Source organism: Typha angustifolia, chromosome 8 (assembly GCF_048772165.1).
Source record: "Typha angustifolia cultivar Huaian chromosome 8, ASM4877216v1, whole genome shotgun sequence".
NCBI classification, from domain to species: Eukaryota; Viridiplantae; Streptophyta; class Magnoliopsida; order Poales; family Typhaceae; genus Typha; species Typha angustifolia.
The window spans coordinates 291,517-315,911 of record NC_133246.1 but is presented as its reverse complement, the minus strand read 5'-3'; the positions used below and the strand labels follow the sequence as shown (position 1 = coordinate 315,911).

The 24,395-nt window shown below is 40.3% G+C and overlaps 5 protein-coding genes and 1 long non-coding RNA gene across 8 annotated transcripts; 4 read left to right on the top strand and 2 right to left on the bottom strand.

Moving 5' to 3' along the window:
* Positions 1 to 150: 150 nt before the first annotated feature.
* Positions 151 to 3,708, bottom strand: LOC140766092 (protein AGENET DOMAIN (AGD)-CONTAINING P1-like). Of its 3 annotated transcripts, none has more exons than XM_073105510.1 (4): positions 3,154 to 3,708; positions 2,454 to 2,870; positions 701 to 1,114; positions 151 to 542 (listed from the first exon to the last, which is right to left on the bottom strand). In XM_073105510.1, the coding sequence occupies exons 1-4, from the start codon at positions 3,586 to 3,588 to the stop codon at positions 540 to 542; spliced, it is 1,269 nt and encodes a 422-aa protein (XP_072961611.1). In that variant the 5' UTR covers positions 3,589 to 3,708; the 3' UTR covers positions 151 to 539. The 3 variants fall into 3 exon arrangements, with proteins under 3 accessions (XP_072961611.1, XP_072961610.1, XP_072961609.1); XM_073105509.1 differs by having other exon boundaries at positions 152 to 495; positions 701 to 1,111; XM_073105508.1 differs by having other exon boundaries at positions 155 to 495.
* A 139-nt stretch (positions 3,709 to 3,847) lies between these two features.
* Positions 3,848 to 6,365, top strand: LOC140766093 (nifU-like protein 1, chloroplastic). The gene is made up of 3 exons (XM_073105511.1): positions 3,848 to 4,278; positions 5,785 to 5,921; positions 5,997 to 6,365. The coding sequence occupies exons 1-3, from the start codon at positions 3,933 to 3,935 to the stop codon at positions 6,183 to 6,185; spliced, it is 672 nt and encodes a 223-aa protein (XP_072961612.1). The 5' UTR covers positions 3,848 to 3,932; the 3' UTR covers positions 6,186 to 6,365.
* Positions 6,366 to 7,421: 1,056 nt separating this feature from the next.
* Positions 7,422 to 8,753, top strand: LOC140764405 (UDP-glycosyltransferase 91C1-like). Its single transcript, XM_073102961.1, has one exon. It carries the CDS (start codon positions 7,422 to 7,424, stop codon positions 8,751 to 8,753), a length of 1,332 nt encoding a protein of 443 aa, XP_072959062.1.
* A 647-nt stretch (positions 8,754 to 9,400) lies between these two features.
* On the top strand, positions 9,401 to 10,732 carry LOC140764404 (putative UDP-rhamnose:rhamnosyltransferase 1). Its single transcript, XM_073102959.1, has one exon. It carries the CDS (start codon positions 9,401 to 9,403, stop codon positions 10,730 to 10,732), a length of 1,332 nt encoding a protein of 443 aa, XP_072959060.1.
* Positions 10,733 to 12,793: 2,061 nt separating this feature from the next.
* LOC140764884 (uncharacterized) lies at positions 12,794 to 13,826 on the top strand. Its single transcript, XR_012105106.1, has 3 exons — positions 12,794 to 12,947; positions 13,134 to 13,210; positions 13,291 to 13,826. It is a non-coding gene; the product is annotated as an uncharacterized lncRNA (long non-coding RNA).
* A 2,582-nt stretch (positions 13,827 to 16,408) lies between these two features.
* Positions 16,409 to 20,774, bottom strand: LOC140764883 (neutral/alkaline invertase 1, mitochondrial-like). Its single transcript, XM_073103707.1, has 6 exons — positions 20,035 to 20,774; positions 19,185 to 19,350; positions 18,859 to 19,070; positions 17,411 to 17,904; positions 17,053 to 17,101; positions 16,409 to 16,946 (listed from the first exon to the last, which is right to left on the bottom strand). The coding sequence occupies exons 1-6, from the start codon at positions 20,677 to 20,679 to the stop codon at positions 16,620 to 16,622; spliced, it is 1,893 nt and encodes a 630-aa protein (XP_072959808.1). The 5' UTR covers positions 20,680 to 20,774; the 3' UTR covers positions 16,409 to 16,619.
* Positions 20,775 to 24,395: the final 3,621 nt, after the last annotated feature.

The window sequence follows — 24,395 nt, the reverse complement described above, 5'->3', positions numbered from 1 at the left end:
ACCCGCTTTATTGAATGAAGAGAGCTACTTGTCTAACTCAGAACCATGTTGTTGTTTCTATTGCTGTAAATTGTCACATATATGCTGTTTTGAAGATCATACATCTTATAACGATGAAAAATAGGTTGAAAAGGAATGGCTATACCTGTTTCAGGTCCAACTTGCTTTAGTCCAAGAAATTCCACAACATTTTATAACTTGATGAATTCCTATGAGAGCACAATATCCAGTTAAAAAGATAACATAGGAGCATTCATCGGTCATATGTTTTGTATAGTGTGCTATGCTAGATTGGCTACAATTGTACAACCTACAAATGCTGATAAAACCAGTTGTTTAATCAATGAACAAAAAGAACTATACATCTTGCTTCCGTTTAAACCTCTTCACTTTCCTCTGAAGCGTCTTGAATTTTACCCATCTTATCATTGGCACACTAGAGTGAAACAGAACTGCCTCTCAGTAGTAACCTTCCATATATCACAACTGCAGCCCCTGCCAAATAGCACAAATTCCTCAGCATCATGAACAGCCATATCTCACTGCCAGACAATAAACAGACATGTTTACATGGGAAAGCATTGGGGAAAACTAGAAAGGATATTACTTTTAGATAAAAATTGTTGGGCTTCTTATATCTTCCAAAGGCATTTTGACAATCATATATGTATCATGTAATAAAGATGTTAATATTGCATACCGGAGAAGCCTGTATCCATCTTCCACAAATCCAATCATAGTGAAGCCTCAATTCTTCTTGCCCAAATTCCATCTCCTCATTCCAAGTCCTGAAGTACACAATATATCTTGGACCTCTCAGGACCTTTGATACTATTCCTACCCACCAGCCATCATTATAGAAGACATCAACTTCTTCAAGTAACTTGAATTCAACAACAGGAGTGTTCGGAGGAGTAGGTCTGATATGTCGTGGCCAAACAGTTTCTGTCAAAAGCTTAGTTTCATCATCAGTTCTCAAATTTTGATACTCCACCAGAAACTTCTTCCCAACTGATTTAACAACAGTGGCTGTGTACCAAGCTCCACGAAAACCTTCATCATCACTGCTAACTTCAACCTTTCTCCCTTTTACGAATTCAATTTCCAGCACCTTCTGAAATGAAACAGATCAGCAATAACTACTATGAAAAGACTACAAATCAATGTAAGGCCGCATGTTCCAGCAATAAATGATAGTAATTGAAACTAACATATGCAAAAATGTGATACAAGCCATTATGATTTTTTTTTTAATATAGTATGAACTATGAAGGTGAAATCAACAATGACCCCTGGGGCGCTACGCTACGTATTTAGCATTGAGTAACTGTTTGTGTCGAACAGGTAGATTTTAGATATCAATTGCTACCCTCTGTTATATTAACTTATATATGACAAAATCTTGGTTTTAAGTTGTTCTTATTTTTCATAATTTAGACTTTTCAGCCAAGCTTGAAACTGAATCTCAAAATTTTAGGAGTTATGAAACTGATGTTATTGTAGCTTGATTTGAGAATGAAAGGGCCATTATTTTTTTTGAATTTTGCTAGTTACTCTGCCACTAGTTTTTGGTGACTGTATGCTCGACTGAGCTACCAAACAACACTGTTTATTACTGAGAATATATGTCAACTAAACTTTTCTGCAATTAGTATGATAACATGCTGTACTTTTTTGAACTAGCTAGACTCATGATTTTCAAACAATTTAACAATAGTAAGTAGTGTTCTAAGTAAGTAACTTTTTTATCAGTTTATATTCTATACCAAAAGATTTCAAGCTGAGTCTAGATTATCATTTTCACTAGCTTTATAATGAAGGAGTTTAGCCCATGTAAACTTGCCTCTACCAGTTGAAAAACAATGGTCTAAACAATGTTGATTGCAACTAACAGTTGAATTCATATGCTTGTTGGTAGAGATGCAAAAAAGGCAATAAATCTAACTAAACAATAAAATAAATCACCATAGCTTCAAATCGGGACAAATAGTAAAAAGAAGGTATCATGATGTAATGGGAAAAAAAAATTGTGTTATAATTGACTAATTTTACACAACTCAAATATCAAGATCAATAAGCTACATCAAGGCCATGTTACACAAAAAAATCTAGGCCATGTTACACACACAAAAAAAAATGCACATAACCACAAATTGACAACTAATAAGAAAATAATAATGTTTTTGATCACAATCTATATGGCCCTAACACATTTTGAGCTGCTATATAGGAATCAGCTATGAGAAGAAATTGTTTTACAAATTACAGCAGCAAATAAGCATGGATTATGAACATATTATATTCAAGGCGCTACCAATGGATGATTTAGAAAAATATATAAGAATGTGTACACAAAGAAACAACAAAAATGATATCTAGATGTCTAAACACCAAACTTACAAATGGATAGTGTGGAACATAAAGGGGAAGATTCTTGTTGAGATTATTCGAACCTGTGATGCCGGGATCCACTGCCTACAAACCCAATCATAGCGGAGCCTCAGCTTTGTCTGATTAAATTCTATCTCCTTGTCCCAATGTATAGACTTCACTGTATATGATGAGCCATCGTGAATCTTGGTGATTACTCCAGGCCACCAACCATCACCATAGAATGCTTCAACCTCATCAAGCATGCAAAAACTAACACCAGGTTCACGGGGAGGGCAAGGCCTGATGTGTTGCAAGTCGACTATCTCTCTCAGCAACTCTGTGCCAACATCATTTCTCAGATCCATATACTCCACCAAGAAACTGTTCTCCCAAATCACCTTAGCAATGACAGCAGGGAACCAAGCAACAGCGAAGTTCTCTCTTAGCCGGGCAACTTCAACTTGACTTCCTTTTTCATGCATCACATTGGATGATTCCTGCGGATGAAACTGAATGTTAATGCTTATTAACTAGCGTAACCCAATTTAGATACTATAAATTCCCAAACTGTCATTATGTCAAACAGCATGTAAGCATCAACACCAGTTGCAATAGTAACATGCACATCAGCACCTATTCATGTTCTCATAAGTCCAAATCAACTATATAGTATCTTTCAAGTGAATTTCCAAAGCTTGGATCATAAACACCACAATTCCTCCCATAATTTTAAAGAAAAGAAGGTTTTCAAGGGAAAGAAGAGCAAAGAAACCCAAGAACCATCGATTCGGGCAAAACCCATTTGCCATCGACCCACTCCAGATGCGCCCTGAGATTTTCGTGCCCGAAGTCCATCTCCTCCCTCGACGCCGGGAAGCAGACGGCGTACGTCCTCTTCCTCCCCACGCCCGCCACACTCGTCACGACCCCGACCCACCACGCGTCGTTGTAGGACACGTCGACGACCTGGTAGAGAGTGAATCCCGAGGCGGCAGCGCGCAGCGGCGGATGGGGGCGGACGTGGCGGGCGTCGACGGTCTCCCTGAGAGGGCGAGAGGGGTCGGAATCATCGACGAAGGCGTCGTAGTCCACGGTGTACCGGCGTTGATTGGGCATGGAGCGGACGACACGGGCGGCGAAGTAGGCGCCGCGGAAGCCATCCTCGTCGCTGCTCACCTCCACCTCGTCCCCCGTATTGAAGCCCAACAATGGCATCTCTACCCCTCCACCTACTAGGATGAGGCTTCTCCAGCTCTGATGTTAGGGTTACTATTTTTGGCGGGAAACGGAAGGCAAGAAAAAAGAAGACGGATTGCGTGGGAAACAAAGGAGATGAAGTTAATGCGGTCACCGGAGGTGAAAAGTTTCGTTTAATAGGGGCATTTTGCATTCAACACCCTTATATTCAAACATATTAAAGGGTTCAACGTGCAAACTTGTTTACGTAAATCTCTGCTGCGGATTGCCCCAAAGACGTTTGCAAAAATGCCCAAAAGGGGCTTACAGTTACAGCACCTGATAAAAGCATAGTAGAGATATTTCCCTAAGAACGAAGAGAAATGGAGTCCTTGGCCACTGCAGCCTTACCGCGAGTCCCAAGCCTCTCATCCATCAGATCTCTTCCTCGTTCTCGTCCTCTTCCTCCTGCCTTATTTCGAGTCCGCCACCATTCTCGTCCTTCTCGGGTCATACGGACTTGTGTTTCGTCGCCCTTCTCGAATGCTTCGGAAGCTGCGGGAGTTGAGTCTTCATCGTCCCCCGGGCTGTACTCAGCGAAGGTGTATGAGCTCACCGCGGAGAACGTGAATTGGGTCTTGGAGGACGTCCGCCCTTATCTCATCGCCGATGGGGGGAACGTTGATGTGGTCTCAGTGGAAGATGGAGTTATCTCGCTCAAGCTCCAAGGTCTGTCTTTTTGTGCTGTTTGAATCAAATCTCTTGCTTTTGAACAATTTTTTGTGCTGGGTTTGAGGGAATTAGGATTTTTTTTTTCCCGATTGGTTCTTCCTTCTTCAATCTGGAAAATGTTAACCTTTAGTGGCTGATTTCGTGGAGAATTTTCATCTCCAAGCTGGGTTTTTGAATCATTTTGGGAAATCCAGCATTGGTTGATTTAAACGGGCTTCCAAGTAATCAAACTTGAGGCATGCAATTCATCCCTTGTGCATTGATCGGGCCGCGGAATTTGAGTACTTCTGGATGGAAACTGAATTTGGATATCTTGCAGGATTTCGGTTGATTGAGAATGGATTCTAAATGAACGGGAAGTATTTGTCTTTCATGTAAATTGGTCTTAGTTATGAGCATTTGTTGGTGGAGATGGAGTTCCAAATCGTAAATTCTCTAGTGCACAATGAAAAATTGGTGGATTTTAATCCCTTATGTTGCCAACATATTATTATCTGACTTCAGTTAAATTTGCCTGAAGAAATCTTTCCACTTTTATTTAATTTTAGATTCTTGGTACATTAGATGCATAACCTTGTAATGACGTGAATGGATTATGAATTGGAGGTATGTTGGCTGTGTAAAGGGGGAAGTAGTTCTGAATGGAATACTTTCATCATGGTATAACTATGGCATTGATGTCTTTGAAATACCTAGTTTTATCTATACATCTACTAGCAACATGGTGGAAGGAAAAGTTTCATCAATGCTAGATTGTCAGAATGATGATAGTGAACCATAGAAAGAAAGCTGAATAAGTAACTACTTCCTGTGTGGTTCAAGCCAACAGCTTTTAATGAGATCCTAGCACGCACAAGAAAAGTGGAACACACAACAACCTCTATTTTGGATTCTAAGATGGCATCGCAGAAGACAAATTCTTACTTGTAGGATTCTTTGGAAGTAGGGTATTTAGAGATCTAGGTAGTTATGACGATGCTTTGATGACAAATTTTATTAGCAAAATTATGCCATGCAGCATACTTCATTCTTGTGTTGACTAGTTAGAAATGTCGAAGAGTGTAGCACGAACGATGAAATTCTTACAGAAATTAGGCTGTCAAATTCTGCACCTATACTAGAGATAACTCGTGTAGCATCAATTATCCTACAATCGTGCCTTTTGAATTAAAAGAACATAAAACCTTGCTGTTGCTGGTAAGAGTCCATGTTATACCACAAGAATGTCACTGTAATGGTTACTGAGTTGCTTCTTTGCTTACCTGGCAGACAGTTCCACACATAGGGTGCACTTACAGACATATGCTACCAAGAGTGTAGCTATAATCTGAACAAAACCAGTTATTCACTTGCTTTATGGAGCACATGTAGAGTGCGAGTTCATAATCTCGGGTTAACCGTTCATGTTTGTTATGTTGGTCCTATAAATAGGATTCTATTTGCTCATTCATTTTCAATTTCTCTGAACAGCCGTTCTTTTTTTTTTTCTTTTTGGCATTACAGGAGCCTGTGGAAGCTGTCCTAGCTCAACAACGACCATGAAGATGGGAATTGAGCGAGTTTTGAAGGAGAAGTTTGGGGAAGCAGTCAAAGATATCCGCCAAGTTTTTGACGAATCACAGATTGAAACGACAGCCGAAGTGAGTAGTTCATCTAACATGATACAGAATAAGATAATATTGGGTTCTAATGTAGATTGGAATCATTGATTGCAGGCAGTGGACAACCATTTGGATATACTGAGACCCGCAATCAAGAATTATGGCGGCAGTGTGGAAGTTGTTTCCGTAAATGGTGGTGATTGCCACATCAAGTATGTGGGACCTGATTCCATAGCCAGCGGCATCAAAGCAGCTATCAAGGAAAAATTTCCAGACATCATCAATGTTTCTTTCACCAGCTAGTTTTGTTGAATTACACCTCATGAGGTTAGGAAAAACTAATAGAAACTAGATAAAAGGGGAGAAGAGTGCCTGATTATGATGTATAAGTCTACTATAATTTCCCTCAACAGAAGAAGATAATCTTGATGGTCTTTCTTGTGTGCTTGTTGCATGATAATATTATGCGGATAGGTTGGAGAAGTACTGTATAATAAACATCATATAATAGTATGGGCATAAGTATGACACAATATGCCGTGCAAAATCTATCTTACTTGTAATTAAATTATTTCTTTGATAGCTTTCGCCATAAGATTTTAATGACCATGCTCTCATCTTTCCTAATAGACCTCTTTGCTGGCCCAATGTGTTAGAGAAATTTGTAAACTACGAGATGAATCAAATCAAAATAAATGGCAATATATAAAATAATAATTTCTCCGTAAATGTAAAGGTACTAATTAATTCTTAAAATTGTTGTCGGTGCAAGGCCAGAAATTGAAACACATTGATTACTCTTCAAAGTATATATATATATATTGATTTATAAGTACTATATTTTCATGGGACCAATCACTAACCTTAAGATCAAGAAAAAAGAATTGAAAATAAGAGGAATTGAATTATATTTAAATTTAAGGTGTTTTTCTTTCCCTATGTTTTAAAGAGTTTTAAGAGATGTATTTATTAGAAATATGTATCTTTTCATAACGGGGTACATTCCATACGAAATAACATTCTCTAGCCTAATTAGAACTGTTGTTTTAACAAATAAAAAACCATTTATATGATTAGTGGTCAAACGCTCTTTTAAGATTGTTCCAACTCCTAATTGAGGGTTCTCCAACATCTCCTTATTTAAGAGATGCAATCCTACTCCTCTTCGTTCCTACCAATGTGGGACTAAACTAAAGAACTGATCATTTTCCTCTCCAAGTGAGCTTATCTAAAGTTCTAGAGAAAAGTTTAAAATTTTAACCAACTGTCATTTAAACGCTTTACCTTTTATGACTGTTTTATTTTATACAACCTGTAAGAAAATATAATTGGCACTGTCAAAAAGTTTGCTGCTTCTAACGTTACTGTAGTTCTTTTGACCACCGCTGGATAACCACTCATATGACACCGTGTCTTCTATAAATACGCCAGTTAATCCACCACTTCTCGTTGCTCACCTTGACTCCATAACTTCACTAGTGTGTGTGTGTGTCTCTCTCTCTCTCTCTCTCTCTCTCTCTCCCACAAACGATTTAACAAATGGAGGAGGAGAAGAGTGATAGACTTCATATTGTGGTGATCCCATGGGTTGGCTTCACCCACGTCAGCCCCTTCTTTGAGCTCTCCAAGCGTATGGCCCAACTCGGCCATCACATCTCCTTCATCTCCACGAAGCCCAACATAGAAAGGCTAGCATCCGCCCACTCAAGTGCAACTCCAAGTCCAAGCCCATCGATCCAGTTGGTCCCCCTCCCAGGAGAGGACTTGGACTCTCTCCAAGAGCCCTTCGTGGACTTCCTTAGGAATTCCTCCCCTCCTCCAGATTGGATCCTCTTCGAATTCTTTGCCAACTGGGCCACCAGCATCGCCCCGAGGCTCGGTATCCGGTGCGCCCTAGTGAGCCCATATGGTGCGGCGGCGAATGGCTTCATCTGGCCTACCATGCTCCTCAATTCCAAACCCGAAATCGGTGCGGTCACCGCTCCCCTCGATTGGGCCCCATTCACTACCACGGTGGCCTTCCGTACTCACGAGGCCCGACAAATATTGGACCTTATATTTGGGACCGACGCCTCCGGCCTTATGGGGAATTACCGGGTGCGGTTAGCGGTAACCCAGTGCGATGTGGTCGCGTTGCGAAGCTGCGGCGAGCTCGAGCCCGAGTGGCTGCAGCTCCTGCCGCAATTGTACCACAAGCCGGTGGTCCCCCTCGGCCACTTCCCACCGACCGACTCGGGTAGTAGTCTAACGGAAGATTGGGAGGAGGCCTTCGCTTGGCTAGATGAGCAGCAACTCGGATCGGTTGTCTACGTTGCATTCGGAAGTGAGCTCGACCTGAGCCAAGACCAAGTGGATCAGCTGGCCCATGGGTTGGAACAAGCTAACCTACCATTCCTATGGGCTTTCAGAAGCTCTAAAGGGGAGAAGCCTAATACGCTCCCACATGGGTTCGAGGGACGGATACGTGGAGGAGGATTTGGGTTCGTGCGCACCGGATGGGCCCCACAAGTTAGGATACTCGGCCATCCATCTGTTGGTGGGTTCTTAACGCACTGCGGGTGGAACTCACTTGTCGAGGCCCTTCAGTTTGGGCTGGGCCTGGTGATGCTGCCCCTGGCATATGACCAAGGCCTTAATGCTAGGCTCATGGCGGACAAGGGGATAGGGCTGGAGATCCCGAGGAACGACGAGGATGGATACTTTTCTGGTGCTGACGTGGCTAAGACGTTGAGGTCGGTCATGGTGGAGCCAAGGGGGAAGGAGTTGAGGGATAGAGCCAAGGAGTTAAAGAGCGTTCTCGGAAGCAAAGAGTTGCATGACAAATATGTGAGGGAATTTCTTGAGTTTCTCAAAGAAAACAAGAATAGCTAGTACTGCAACTCAATGTGGTATTGGTAGGAAAAACAAATTGAAGGTTAAAAAGTTTGTCAGAGATGCATGCATGTAACCAAACAATTATCTTCCTTTAGCATCTTTAAAAAAAAAAATATATATATATATATATATATATGGTAACTTGACTAGTCAACGACTGGCGTGTTTGTGCCTACCATGCATGCTGACACGCGTCGAGCACTGCAGTTACTACATTAATATGACTTGTAACGGACGAGGTGAGGCCGTTCTTGGAAGCGAAGAGCTGCATCATGCATGCGTGCCTGCCAAATATACGTGAGGGAACTCGTGGAGTATCTGAAAGGAAACAAGCATAGCCAGCAAAGCAACTGACTGCACAATTGGTAGAAAAAAGGAGTATGGTTTACCAGTCAAAAATGCAGCTACCATGCATGATGACACATGTGTAGCATAGCAGTTACTGACGAGGTTTTCTCCTCAGCTTGTAACGGCCAAAGTCAAGCAAAGCATGCACGGAACATGTGACAGCGGTGACACCAACTACTGCGTGTCTCTATAAACACGTACTCTTGTCAGTGCTCCAAGTCCCATGCGACCCACCCCCCACCCCCACAAACCTCACTAACTAGCTCTCTCACTTTCCAAGTTCCAAAGCTTCAACAATGGAGAAGGGTGATAGGCTCCATATAGTCGTGCTCCCGTGGCTTGGCTTTAGCCACCTCAACCCCTTCTTCGAGCTCTCCAAGCGTATAGCCCAACTCGGTCATCGCATCTCCTTCGTCTCCACTAAGCCGGTCATTGAAAGGCTAGCCTTAGTCCACTCAATCCGAAGCCCATTAATCCACTTGGTCCCTCTCCCAGGGGAGGACATCGATTCCCTGGAAGGCCCCTTAATGGGCTTCCTTGAGTGGGCCTCCCCTGCTCCAGACTGGATCCTGATCGACTTCGCCTCTTACTGGGCCACGCGCATCTCCGCGGGGCTCGGCATCCGGTGCGCACTCGTCAACCTCATCGGGGCAGCGCCCAATGCCTTCATGTGGCCCACGATGTGCATGAGGTCTCGGCCTCAGCCGGAGCGCCTAACTGGGCCACCCCGATGGGTCCCCTTTGCGACACCGCTGGCATATCGGACCCACGAGGCCAGGCAAGTATTGAGCCAATTATTCGACGTCGATGATTCCGGGCTCACGCTTGGTTATCGGGTATGGTCATCCATAACGGAGTCCGATCTCGTTGCGATGCGAAGCTGCACCGAATTCGAGCCAGAATGGTTCGACCTCCTACCGCAGTTATACAACAAGCCGGTCCTCGCACTCGGCCACTTCCCACCGAATGACTCAGCCGCTGTCGGTGGTTTAACCAAGAACTGGGAGGAAGCTTTCGCATGGCTCGACAAGCAGGAAGCTGGCTCAGTAGTTTACGTTGCGTTGGGAAGCGAGCTCTACTTGAGCCGACAGCAACTGCACGAGCTGGCCAATGGGCTGGAATTAGCCCAGCTGCCTTTTTTATGGGCCTTGCGAATCACAGAAGGAGACAAGACTGATGGGCTTCCTGAGGGGTTTCAGGATCGAACACAGGGCCGTGGGATTGTGCTGCAAGATTGGGCCCCACAAGTCAGGGTACTGGCACATCCATCCGTTGGTGGATTCCTGACCCACTGCGGTTGGAACTCGCTGGTGGAGGCCCTACAGTTTGGACTGGGCCTAGTTTTGCTGCCATTGGCCTATGATCAAGGGCTTTATGCAAGGCTCCTCGTGCACAAGGGGATAGGAGCCGAGGTTCCCAGGAACGACGACGACGGAATTTTCACCGCAGCTGACGTGGCTAAGACCTTGAGGTTGGTCATGGTAGACTCAGAAGGGAAGGCTTTGAGGGATAAAGCTAAGGAGATGAAGGGTGTTCTTGGGAGCCAAGAGCTGCATGACCAATACGTGAGGAAATTTGTGGAGTATTTGAAAGTAAACAGGCATACAAAGATGAAACTTAGAGAGTAATGTAAGCTACATGGGCTATGGCAGACCTGAATGCAGCCCAAATTTACAAAAGTTAGAGATTGAAGCATATTGCCTTCACTGACATCCATTGAGCCCTCCCCCAAAATTGCAGGGACTAGGGGGTAATAAGTGGGGAAATGTATTGCATTGTGCCAATATCGTGGTCCATCAAATTGGTCAAACAAATCAATGAAGAAGTTATGATGCTTGTAAATTGTGGTGAATATCGACCATCTGCGCCACAGCTATTGCTTAGTTAATTGGCTTAGAGTTAGAACATGAGTTCCACGCAATGGTACATGAAGCGATGAACATGGGGGAGGTACAAGAGAAGCAGGACCAGTTTGGGAATGTGGGAAAGAAGCAGGGGCATTTAAGAAGTTGGTCCTGCGTATAATGAAAGGTCTCCGTCAATCTATCTGTTTCGCCTGCATGTGGATATGAATTTCACGTGAGAGAAGGAAAGTTCCAAAACTAGCAGCAATACAAACAAAGGGATAGAATCTTCGGGAAGTGAGAATTACACGAAGAAACATATATATATATATATATATATATAGAGAGAGAGAGAGAGAGAGAGAGAGAGAGAGAGAGTAAAAGAATAGATTGCGAGGGAGAGGTAACTCTGAGCGGAAAAGGGCAGTAAACCATGTAGTGATACGGTTACTGTACATTATTTCTACTATAGATGTTGGTAGTAACTGTGGGAATTTAATAGCTCTTGTTTTCATACCATTGTTAAGTAACATCCATTGAAGTCAAGGCCTGGGAAGGGTCTCTTTCATCCAGATTGTAGTCACTAGTGGAGTCCTGAAGAAGCTAATTGTTGCTTTTACTAGCCTCAGAGATCCTGCACAACCACAGGGAGAAAAAAATAAATAAATATATAAATTAATATATATATATATATATATATATGTATATATATGTAGTTGTCAGTATTTTAGCATGTACATAATCTATCTTTTTCCTACAAATCAAGTCGGAGCAAACATTTCACTATTCTTGAATAATAATAATGATAATACATCACCGTGTTATGTAATTCACATGGCAGTTACAGTCAATTTTATAGATAAAATAGTATCGTGCATCCATGTTGTTAGTGCACATCCACTGTTCCCAACTCTCACCTCACGCTTTACGTGGTTTCCCACCCATGCGGGACCCACAGTTGAGTCGAGAGGTCAACGGCGCCGCTGTTGCCACGTAGGCGGTCAGTGCGGGGTCATAGTGAAGGAGGTGGGGAGATGGGCCTATATCTTTGACCGGTCAAATCTAGAAGACCGCGTTCTTCTCTCCTCTCCATGCTTCCATTCCCCATATACGAGTATAAGCTAGCGCTTCAAATTTGTGCTTAACCACGTGTTCAAACCTCAAAGTGTGGGAACGATGTGCGTTTTTTATGATCATGCACGGCTACCACTAATCCTAGTGCTTACAACCTAGCTAATTAAACGTCTAAAAAAGAAGAAGAAGAAGAAGAAGAAGAAGAAGAAGAAGAAAGAAGAAAGAAGAAAGAAGAAAGAAAGAAAACTAAAATCTTTTTCTAAAAATTAAAAAAAAAATGAAACCTTAGCACATTCCAAAGTGCACATTAATATTGGTTAGGCTTGATCATTACACTAAACCTAGCCCCCGACTAACTAGGCCTTGCCAATTAACTAGTTAATGCTTCAACGACACGAAACTAGTTGATGCCATTTGCTTCGTGCAGGATGGATGGATCCGACATATAATTCGACATTTCCAAAGGAATATGATGTCCATAGCGAATCCTGCCACGTGTACAGAAGCACGTCCCTATGAGCAGTCACGCATATTCCTAATTATTCGAACTCATCTGAAGCTAATCCAGTGGTCCTTCCTATCTAGCCACAGGGGAGGGGGAGGGCAGTGCAGTCCAAGTGGGTACGTACACGTAAACCAATCCTAACTCGATCACACACACACACACACACACACACATACACACACACACACAGAGCTAACCTTTAATCCTATCTTCTTCCCCCTCCCTTTCATAAAAGCCGTCTACTATTCAAAAAGTTATCCTGCCTAGCTAGCTCTTTACTACTATATATCTGGAACCACCCCGAGCTACTCTTTTTCCCTCTCAAGATGTCTCCTCTGCTGCTTCTGACTGCATATCTTTAGGCTGTTATTCTCGCTTTTCAACCCTTCTGTCCCCTCTCTTCCTATATCTATCTGCAAGGTATTGTTCCTTGTATCAAATATATTCTTTGCGAAATTGTTAAGCTTAGATACAAAGTGGCCTGGTTGTCTTAATTGTTTCTCTCTTGATCTCCTTCTCTCTCTCTCTCTCTCTCTCTCTCTCTCTCTCTCTCTCTCTCTCTCTCTCTCTCTCTCTCTCTCTCTCTCTCTCTCTCTTCTCTTGCAGGGTTTACACTTGAGATGATGGAAGATAGAGAACTCTGTGGCCTCCTCCTCCCGAGCTCTAGCTTTAGCACTCACATGGTAAGTAAATAATATATTGAAGGCAGAAATCATATATATTCTTTATGTGTTCTTATATATGTTACTCTTATTTTTATCAGCAAGCCATTGACCTCCCCAGCGGCAAGACTAAAATGACAATGTTAAGAGAGGTGTTCTTCGTACCCGAAGATGCAGCTGGTGGTTTAGCTAATATTATCTTATGTTAATCTTACTACGGTGTTATCCTGAATGAGCTTTTATCTCTTCTAATTACTATCCTTATCCTTCTTCATATATTTTTCTTTCCTATTCTCTCGGATCTCACAAGTTCTAGTCTTCTTGACCTTGTAAGACCTTTTCTTGACCTTGTAAGACCCTACTATTTAGAAATCATTCTCATTCTACTGGCTCTCCTTATTTCTCTCTATCCTCTCCACTCTTTCTCCCTTCTCCAGTCTATCCCTCCAGAGCTATTGATATACTTTGTGTGCATTCAAGATTTAAATTCCTTTTTATATAAGTAGTATGCGTTCAGATGCAACGAGGCTTGTAAGCTAATCTTTTGTCCTATCTGTTCATGGACGATATGACAGTGAAATATTGCTTCTCGTGACTAATGTAGACTGTTACGGCATATAAAATAAATTTCTGATCATATGAGCCTTTTTGTATGGTAGTCTGCTATTGTTTTGCATGGCATCATATGCTTTTCAGAAAATTATTCTCTTGGTATGGTTTTATTATGATATTTGAGCCCTATCACAGACTGATAAATTCTATGTACCTTCTCCTGGGAATATTTCATCCGATTGCATGCAACTTGCCGTCCTTGTCCTTCTGTCTCACTGCGAAGATAATAGAAGAACAAAGCTTTTGTTAATAACTTCTTTTGATCTAAATGAGTTCCTCAAATTGTGCATGAAGAAATAGATACAATCCCTCTGCAAGATCATACTTTGCAAAGTTGATTTAGGTCCGCAGATGGCAAAGAAATAGCTTGCCCTTGGGCATTATTTATAACTTTTAGATTTGAGAAAGCAAGACTCGCAGGACCATTTATTAAAAGCACACGCCACATAGGTGCAAATAGAATTAGTTGAAGAACAAAGTTAAGGCAGATCAAAGCGAAAAAAAAAAATGAAAGACCGTAGGGGTAATGATCCTCAATCAACTACATCCAATATCGTATAACATTGTGTCTGCAAGCTTATAATACTCTTCAGATATGCATACTATGAAATTTTTTCCAAAAAGTTAAAACCACTAATGCCATACTCTGGAAAGCATGGGTTTTATGCAGCTCACATGGTTCAAGGTAGGGCTCAAAGGCTATGGTTATGATTGGCATTCATGCCTCCCTCCTCTTTAGGTCTCCTTTCCTTGTGGAAACCACCCAACCTTGTCTACCAACACATCCATTCCACTTCTTTTTACTCAGTCACACTACCTTTGCCGTGCATTAATGAGGTGTCCACCACCTCCATTTGTTGGGATCGTTTTGCTTTAAATGCTTCCTTTCTGTTTACTTGAAACTTTTTGCTTCACAGCATTTATGCCAAGGCATTTAAAAGCTATCATGTTTGAGGGTGTGATGTTTGGTAGGGCATGCATTCAAGGTGGAAGAGGACCCATCGACCATCATATCTTGTCATGGATCCAAAACCAAATCCATGGTCAGAAAACAAATGGAGATTCTGAGGGATTTTGGTCCAGTAGACCCACCTGCAACCTTGGATTTGGGTTCAGGAAAGGTTATACAAAGGACCCCTAAGCTAATGCTAGTCATTTATTGTTTTCCAAAATCAAGCTTCCTACTTGGTACAACTAGTTTATGGTCCTCACAAGAGCAGAGCTTGCAAAACTAATGTCATGCAATATTCGATAATGAATGAGGAAAGATGGATGGGTATTGCTTGCAAGTCTCAACATGGCCCAACTTCAAAAAATGAGTCCATACCATATGCTATTTGGTATGTTTTATTAAATTCCAATTACAGCATGATGGCGTACCATCATCTAAAAGATTGGACAAGGGATACTTGATCAAATCAATGGGCATAAATATTATGGCAATACAAAATAGAGAACATCAAGAACAATGCTGATCTGATGCAATAGCAAGACCTTGGCAAACCAGACTTACCTATATGTAAACAATTAGTAACATATGATTGACTGTGCAATTTAGTTTGTTAATAGAAGCAACTGAGTGTAAACAAAAAGCATAATATAGATAAGAGTGGACTACTCTTTACCTTACCTAAAAGAATGTCTAATGGTGGATTAACCACCATTGAACTGTTAAAAGATGATCCTGCTTTGTTAGATGGCCAACCACATTTTCAATACGTTGGAAAACAGATTTCTTACACCCAGCAATTATATATGATCTACCAGAAATTCTCTTGCAAGAATGAACCATCTACCTATATCATACCTTATCAATTAAAATAATTCAACTCGCTGACTATATAAACATGCAAACATAGTGGAAGAGTTATGTACCTGTTATTGCAAATGGCTTCTCTTCTCTTACTCTTTAGAGCTTTCGTGAATAATGGGTATGGCATTTCTTCAGCAATGGAGGAACTGGAAGAGCTTGATGGATATTCTGGTCTGCAACATACAAAGAAGCAGCAAAAGAAGAGCATCAAGAAGGCCATGGCTGGAAATCAGAAGTACGATGGCACTTGCAATATCTGCAACAAGATTGAGGAAAGATGGCAAATAAATTGTTTACTGTGGATATAGGCTTGCTATTTGAGAATCTGCATGCTACCACTTATTCTGATAGAATGAGTATAAATTTGTTTATGATTGAAGTCATCAACATTGATGGCCAGCACTAATTACATAATTAGATTTGCTTCGCTATGTCACTGGGTTCTTCTTCCCCAATTTCTCAACAACAACAAAAACAACAACAACAAAAAGAAAAAGCTTCGCTGGAAGTCCATTCATGTCCTCTCAAAGTTCAACTATAGATCTATCCAAGTAGTGAAAAAGAAAATCATTTTATTCAAACAAAAGAAAGAAAAGGCTTTGCTAAAGGTTCATTCATGTCCTCTCAAAGTTAAAACTATCGAACTGTCGAAGTAGTAAAAAAGAATATCATTTTATTCAAACAATTCATACATCTATAAATCCACCGACATAGCACTATTAGCATATGGGCATGCATAATACAAAATTGTGCTATGTCACAATAGCATGCACGAATCAGCTAATGGCCAAATATACAGAACCTTCCCACTTGGTTTTGTTTGCTTCTGATGATAGCTCAAGTAATGCACAAAAAATTTACATACCTCCAGTGGTAATAAGAAAATAAAGAACTCATATTCACCTTACGACGGGATTCTTCTATCTCATCAATAGAGTGAATTATCTTTATCCATATTTTTCTTCTAGTGTACACTTTGAGTTGTTCTCGTAAATATTCAAACAATTAGACAAGGACCTGTGACCTAGCTGCAAGTCGAGAGCACTTCGTACGAGCGCTCTTGCTTAGACTGCAAGTACAGCCTTCTAAAAGCTCTAGATCTTCTTCACATGTCAGTATGCATGCAATATCTGGATTTTCCAAAAGCATTTTGGAGCTAAGAAGTCCAGCTATTGTCCATGTCTGATATAGTCGTGACTGCTTTCCAATAAACCTTCCTGAACGGGTATCATAATATTCTGGCCATTTGTCATTTGACAACCTCTTCTCAGCCACAGCAACAGCTCTTTGTGCTAGGTCCTGTCTGCCCATCTTTATGCAGGCCAATGTGAACTGAATTATCAAACAAGAGGAAACATTTAGTACATCATTACAAAGGCTGTAAAAGTGAACAAGCGTTGTAGGAAGGAGTAGGGGGATCAGACGCCAAAAGAGCTACCTGCCATAGTAAAGTAGGCCAAGATCCACCATTGTGATATGACCAAGGACTGCAGAGAGTCATACTTATTGTTAGACAAAGAAACTCATGCCTAAGTTTCTAAAAATTGATGCTTAGAAATAATTTGCCAATTTCAGTGTGTGTTCATTTTAATAAAAGACTTTTAGCCTGTTTCTGTGCAGATAAAAAGGAGCAAAAAACAGGGGAAGCCTAGATAGCTTCAAGATATAAACTTCTGGTGATGTCAAAAAGTTATGCCTTTTTAAATAATTATAAAGGAATTATCAAAGTCCTTGTGTTCAGTGTAGATCCTTGTGTTCAGTCAGTCTGAAAGCCACCAGTCCGTTTATATACTCACGTGTTCTTTGGATCGCTGCCAGTGATTATGCGCCATTCGTCATACTCTAATGCAGGATAACATATTTTAAAGGGCATCTTTGCCACTAGATCATCCCATTTGGCTTCAATGAGATTGAGAATGCCCTCAGCTTGTCTTTGAGTGGCCAGAGATGAAACTATGGCCCATAAATTGCCGAGAGAAAAGAACCTAAAATCCATGTGAGCTGGCTGCAAATTGCCAATGAAATATCCCCCTTTCTCAGGAATCCAGTCAACTAGCCAAGAAGGAATCTGCTCAGGATAGATATTGAACTTGTTAATAGCATCATGTGAATACTCTTCAGTCTTGTAACGATATATCTCATTAATCTTCTTCATATCCGCCCAATAATACTCCCTGATGTGAAACGAAAGAGCACTCAGCCTGTTATTAATAGCATGCACCAGGTTCTTAGGCCCGTCATTTATGGTGATCATTTCACGGGAGCACCGCAAAGCTGAATAGAATAAAGTCTGCAGAACAGAATAATCCAGCAGGTTGTAAAAAACTTCTTACTTCTCATGCATTATGGTTATTAACTTATTATTGTCCAAAGATGCAGGTAAAAGCACACAGATCGTAATAAGTTGTTTCTGTGGTTGTGGTAAAAAAAAAAAAAAAAAGCCCTTACCATGGAACAAGGTTGGCATAACAACTTGTGCCCAAAAAAAAAAGGTAGTAGTAATGATGAATAGACAGATAATCTAGAAAGATAAATCTCTACAAATATCAAATGCATTGGGAAACCCCAAGCCCACATACATATTGGTATGTCATTGTGTCAAGCATATAGCACAGTTTTCGTGCATAAGCATGTTAAACCAAAATTTTATCTTTCCTACATTCGCAAATGATATCAACATATAAAAAACAGTAATAGTTATTGTTCGAAGTAATCATTATTCTTGTGCCTCAGATGGTCCATTGACATATGGAGGCTTCTAAAAAATTTACAACTTCTTATTTTGAAAGACTTATCTCACTTGCAAATTTGTGAACAAGAATGAATACAAGTTTATTCCCAATATTTATGACTTCTCCCACTGAGAACAATTAATATGACTTAGAGATCCATCATCGATAGTTAAGCTTTCAAGGCTCTTGTTGCATAGATGTTATCCACGGATCCATCATCCCATATGCTATGCAACATGCAGCTCCCTCACCACTCACTACATTCTTAATAAATGCTTTAATAATTTCTTCTATCTTCTTCTTTCCTTTTCTATCTAGACAAACAGATATATTATGATCTACAATTCTCCATGTAACTACTCAGCATGGAAATATCTAAAGTTCATACATAAGGAACTCACAAGTACATAAAACAATAAAGTTTGCACAAATCGTTGTTAACAAAGTGACAGTCCAATCAAGAAGGTCAGTAATTAGAATATGCAGACATTCCAGGGGAAAAAACACCATACTTGGATCTCAAGAGGGTGCCCATGGATGCCCATGCGTCGATCTATCATGCATGAGCCATCAGTGACCAACAAAGAAGGAAACATGTCGAACCCATCTGACAAACATAAATTCAGGATCAACTTAATGCCCATTTGTACATCAACTCTCTCCTGTAGTGCATAATCTCCGGTGATCTTTCCATAAGCTCTCAGCAAAATAATCCACCAGAGTCCTGAGATAAAAATGAAGTTCATAAATTAAAAGCTTCCCATTGTTCAATCATGTTATGTAACTACAAGTCATCAGATCATTATAGAACAGCAAAAGATTTGCACAATGAACTCACCAGAATCAACCGGTGCTACACGTCCAATTGCTGACTCTCCAAAATCAGGGTCCAAAACCTCCTCAAAAGCTTCATTGCTTCCATCCAAAGGCACAGTTCTGACCTTAAAACTAGCAGGCATCAGCCCTTGGCCAGGGCTGTAGCAATCCACAGTTTTCTCCCAACTCTGATTACCAGATACAACCAAAAAAAAGAAAAAGGAGACACCTAGTTATTGGGTAAGTCACTTAGTTAATGGGGATAATAATTAAAGGGACATATAGGATAAAACTTTATGCTGAGAGCTCGAAATATATAGGTGGATATAGTGACAAATGACTACAGAAAGTAACAACGTGTCCATAATTCAGCATGTTTAGAAAGATTTCCCATTCTAAAATCACTTAATAATGCCAAGTAGATGCATCGGCTCAAAGCTTAAATCCCTACAGCAGCAATTTCATTTATAAAGTAAATTCATTTTAGCGAAGTTCTTCAGCAGGTAGAAATCAATTGTCTTGACGCAGTTACAAAACTTAGTAACTCGTAGGTCAATGAAACTCAACAGCCTTAATCATAATAGATCTCAAGAAGACAATAATCAACCATTTTCAGCATCAGTAAGGCTTAATAAACTTTGACATATGGCAATAAATTGCCTGAGGAGGAAGCATGATGGAGCTGCCATGAGACCATCAGTCATTCCAAATATTTGAGGCTTGGCGAATTTAGCACCTCTTCAAGAATTCAATCATCATTTCACTTAGAAAGATTGCAAAGTACGTTACCAAGTTACAATCATACAATACCTAATCAAACCAATTCAAGACTTATGAAGAAAATGACGGGAGAAAAAAGGTGAAATATTTACCTGAAGCTGCAAGGTATGGAGCAGGAAATTCCGGACAATCTCACTCTCTCCCTTCAGAAGGAAAGCAATGGCCGACGGCACAAAGTCCCTAATGAACACCTGATCATAATTTAGCATCTGGTTTGCCATTCCCGGGTCATTAGCGGCGACGGTACCGATTGGATTCCCACAGTAATTCACTACCGCCCTGTTCAATAACCACCACGCCTCCTTCTCTACCGCGGACATATCCTTCTCCTTCGCCTTGTCCTTGCCCACATCTAAAACACCCTCCAATTCACCCAAATTCCTATTTCCACCAAGGTCTAACTCCTCTCTCTCCTCTTCTGCAATTCCGCCTTCTCCTCCCGCTTCAACTTTCCTCACCTCCTCCTCTCCAACCGCATGAGGCTTAACGCCCACGCCATGGATGTAGAGCCTCTCGAAGGCCTTGTCCCCGCCGGATAACGTATCCACCGACGTCGAGAGTCTCCGGAGGCTCGACACAGCCTTAGCGATTCCCGATATGCCCCTGCCTTCAAATCTTGGGAAGAGCTCGGCGGAGGAGTAGAGAGAACGACGGCAGGGGCATCTAGGAGACAATCCGGCTGCTGCGGAGAATCCAACGAGGAGGCGATAACAGCGACGAAACCGCGAGATACCCATGGAGGAGAAGGAAGATAGGAATAGGAATTCAGGAGGATTCCCGTGGGGCTGGGGGGAGTTAATAGTTAGGGAGGGGGCGACCCGGTGAGCGAGCGAACTCGGAGGAAAATGGAGCAAGGGCGGTTACATACGCCGCTCACTCACCCGAATCCGATCCAATCTCCCCATGCGGATCCCTAATGGACATCCGAATCCGATAAAGAAATCTGGACCATATAATATATCATTTCTTTTGTTTACCCAGCCCAAAGCCCATCCATGTTATTCACACTAACGTCTAACGTATGGGCTTTAAGTTTTTCTCATCATGGTCTCATAAAGATATGTATTATTTGTTCTTCTCTCTCCAATTACACGTAGACTTACTTATCCCGTGTCCATTTTTCATACAATATGGTCTCATATCTACCTACCTTTTCTATGTACAGATGAAAACGAGAAGAAGTAGAAAAGCATGCGTCTCATTTCTATATGTTAAAGTTATATATATATACTATGTCTACGTATACCATACCTACCTTTGGTATATTGGTAGAATTCACCTTCAATAAGATATCTCAACAGATGTACTCTGAAAAAGAAGAGACATTTGTCGACCGATTAGCGGGTCGAATTAGAAGATAAATATTACTTTAGAAATAAATATCTCATGATGATGATTAAGCTACTGCATCACTAAAGTCTTGATGATGATTAAGCTACAGTAATATATACATACATATATATATATATGAGTCTCCATGGCTTAATCAGAGCTAGCTTACTCAATGTATCAATAAGAAAAAGATAAGAAAGCCTTTCACTCTTTGATCAGAGATAGATAAGAATAATGGACCTTTGTAATGGGGATAAAATGAGAGGGAAAATTGATACATGGTAGGTAGCATAGCAATAAAAAGCCATCTGTTTCAAGGATGTACACTCTAAACACCTTGCAATCCTTTAATGTCCATACTTGGAAGCTAGTTTTCCAGAGGATTGAATCATTGATTTGAAAGAAGGGGAAAAATAAAAGTATATATAAGTGATGACAGATGGCACGCACCTAGACAGCCTAACAATTCAAACCTTGTAAGTTTTCTTTCCCAAAATATAATGAGAGCATCTTTTAATTGTTGAATTCTATCCAAGCTAAACATCACCATCCCTAGCTTTTCGCCCCCACTACTGATACATTTGTCACCCTAGATCATCATCTTCCTCATCCTCATCATCATTGAGACGTGCAAACTGAACGAGAAAAATAAATAAGAAAACAAATGAATATATATATATATATATATATATATATATGCTTAGAATCATGTCTAGCTATGATGATCGACAAGTCTCACAGAGATATTATTTTCTCTCCTCTCTATCCTACCCTAAACCAACTAAGGATAAACAGTTTTAGCTTAGGAATCACACTCAATTCTTGAAGCAAATCTTATAAACTTTGTTAGCCGCATCCTTAACAACACGTTTTGAACTTTGGAACCTCCACCATCTTACTGTGTGAGTTCAAATTAAGACACATGATCTGGTGACTTTTGATTGAGTATTAGAGTGGATAAGTAGGTGTAGTTAAAGGTGAGAGGGAATAACAATTCTTCATCACCTTTACCTTGGCTTCGCTTTCTTTCTTTCTTTCTCCATGGACATAAGAATAGTACTACAAGAAGGGAAGGTAAGAAAAGGACCACCATTGATGGTATCTTCAATCATTATAAAATACTTTAACTTATTAGCATATAACACTTTGCCTACTGTTAAAACAGCAAGCTTCATTAAAGAAATTATCCCTTTTTATAAAAGCAGTGTGAATGACCTTATATGTGTGGGCATTAGCAGTACACATAGTTTGAGACCAAATGAGTCACGTTGAGCTTTTGTGTAGTAACAAGCAAAGACAATAACAAGTGTTGTGTTCTTTTTTCGTGTGCCTGTGTACTTTTATGTTTGGAGGAACACTGCTACTTTTGCAAACTACTCCTTTAAACTAAACTACGAGTTAAGCAATGCAAAAAGAACAAAGTTGGGCTCATTCCATTGGGCCCAAGTGACCAATATTTCACAAAGCTTTTCTACTATAGAAACAAATTTGAATACTAATTTAATATAATTAATTAGCAACTCCAATTTGTGGGCTAAACATTATACGATAATATATATGGTAGACCACCATAACGTTGGACTCTCATTTAAAAGGTTAATTTACTGTGACTTCTTTTGGGTTAATAACATATATACTTATAAAAGATCGATCTTCAGTCCAAAATATATATATATATGTATGTATATATATATCAAAAACTTTGAAAACGAAACCAACTTGAGAATATAACAACATTATGTAGACATGACAAACAAAACTATGAAAATTATTTAGGATTTAGGGACTAAAGCACTAGAGCCCATCAATGGAACCTAAGTCGTAATGCACTTTTTAAAATCTAGTCTTAAAGTCCCCACATTACTCCTAACACGTTAAGAAGTCAGCCATCTGAACATTAGTTTGTATAAGACGATTATAATTTGATTTGGATCCCATTATCCTACTCATGAGATATTTCAAGTCCAAAGTAGACGTAGAAACGAGTAGATAGAAGAGAAGAGTTTATAAATCCACAGTAGATGACAATTAGCAATGGATCGAAGGTCAAAAGATTTACAAAAAGTGAGGGACTAAATTAGGATTATCCACATAGATGTGTTTGAGTCAAAGACGCTTCAGCTCAGATTTTGCAACTCGTCCACAAATTTCAAAGCAAACAAATGTTTTCAAATCACCCCCTCCAAACACGGGAAACTTTTTTGACGGGATTATCCACAATTTACCTTCTACTTCGTTAACTATTACAATTAAGTGAAAGAGAAAGGATCGATTAGCTTGTTAATTACCCCTTCTAGAAGTTAAATTATTATTATTATTATTATGGTCATCTTTTGGAGAGAAATGCTTGGCTTTTTAGCCACCAGTTCCCTTTGGATAGTACAAAATTAAACAAGAGAGAGAGAGAGAGAGAGAGAGAGAGATGCTTCTTCTAGAATAGAATGGTAGTCTTGATTGGAATTTTAGCTGTACATCATGTATTAAAAAAATGTCGATGGTGTGACATTGCATTCTCATTAGCTCCTCCTCTTTCTACCTTAACCAACTAAAGATTGTCTTATTAGAGCAGAATTAGAGGGAGAGGTGTCCTTCAACTGGCTCTTTATGGGTATTATTAATTAAACAAGGAGGCATGATCAAAGTTCTAGAATTAAATTAAGTAAATGATGGTACTAGTTTGCGTGGCAAACAATGATGACATTTTATTCAAAGGGAGCACTATTCTTTTATATAGCGATTGGAGTAGTAGGCTTCTATCATTGGAGTGATTTGGTTAACAGTCTTAGCAAGATAAAGCATATATACGTTTAAGAGTTTTCAGGCATCATAATGTATATCTTCCATTATCTCCAAATATTTTATGTATACTTGGGTTAATTAAAATCAAAAGCAACAAAGTTTTACTTCTTCTAGCCCACCATGAATCTAGCTAATCCTAATTTCCATGCAATTTGTGGAGCTTAAACATTGCACCTACAAGATCCTACTAGCTAATTGGAATATTTAATCCATGAGTTAATTAACCTTAATTAAATTATCCAAAAGGAGTTATTCCAATCTGAACACAAATTAACCAACTCGTTTATCCCAACTTTTGCTGCACTAATTTAAAGATCGACTC

Bases quoted from the DNA above. Each gene is read 5' to 3' on its own strand.
- LOC140766093 (XM_073105511.1), top strand. From the start codon at position 3,933: ATGGAGTCCTTGGCCACTGCAGCCTTACCGCGAGTCCCAAGCCTCTCA. The intron at 4,279-5,784 runs GTCTGTCTTTTT...TTGGCATTACAG, and splicing joins TATCTCGCTCAAGCTCCAAG to GAGCCTGTGGAAGCTGTCCT. The intron at 5,922-5,996 runs GTGAGTAGTTCA...CATTGATTGCAG, and splicing joins AGATTGAAACGACAGCCGAA to GCAGTGGACAACCATTTGGA.
- LOC140764883 (XM_073103707.1), bottom strand. From the start codon at position 20,679: ATGGGTATCTCGCGGTTTCGTCGCTGTTATCGCCTCCTCGTTGGATTC. The intron at 19,351-20,034 runs GTAAATATTTCA...TCTGGTAATCAG, and splicing joins TCCATACCTTGCAGCTTCAG to AGTTGGGAGAAAACTGTGGA. The intron at 17,102-17,410 runs GTGAGTATATAA...GACTCTCTGCAG, and splicing joins GGCAGCGATCCAAAGAACAC to TCCTTGGTCATATCACAATG.
- LOC140764404 (XM_073102959.1), top strand. From the start codon at position 9,401: ATGGAGAAGGGTGATAGGCTCCATATAGTCGTGCTCCCGTGGCTTGGC.
- LOC140766092 (XM_073105508.1), bottom strand. From the start codon at position 3,588: ATGCCATTGTTGGGCTTCAATACGGGGGACGAGGTGGAGGTGAGCAGC. The intron at 2,871-3,153 runs GTTCTTGGGTTT...TTTCATCCGCAG, and splicing joins GGGTTTTGCCCGAATCGATG to GAATCATCCAATGTGATGCA. The intron at 1,115-2,453 runs GTTCGAATAATC...GTTTCATTTCAG, and splicing joins AGTGGATCCCGGCATCACAG to AAGGTGCTGGAAATTGAATT.
- LOC140764405 (XM_073102961.1), top strand. From the start codon at position 7,422: ATGGAGGAGGAGAAGAGTGATAGACTTCATATTGTGGTGATCCCATGG.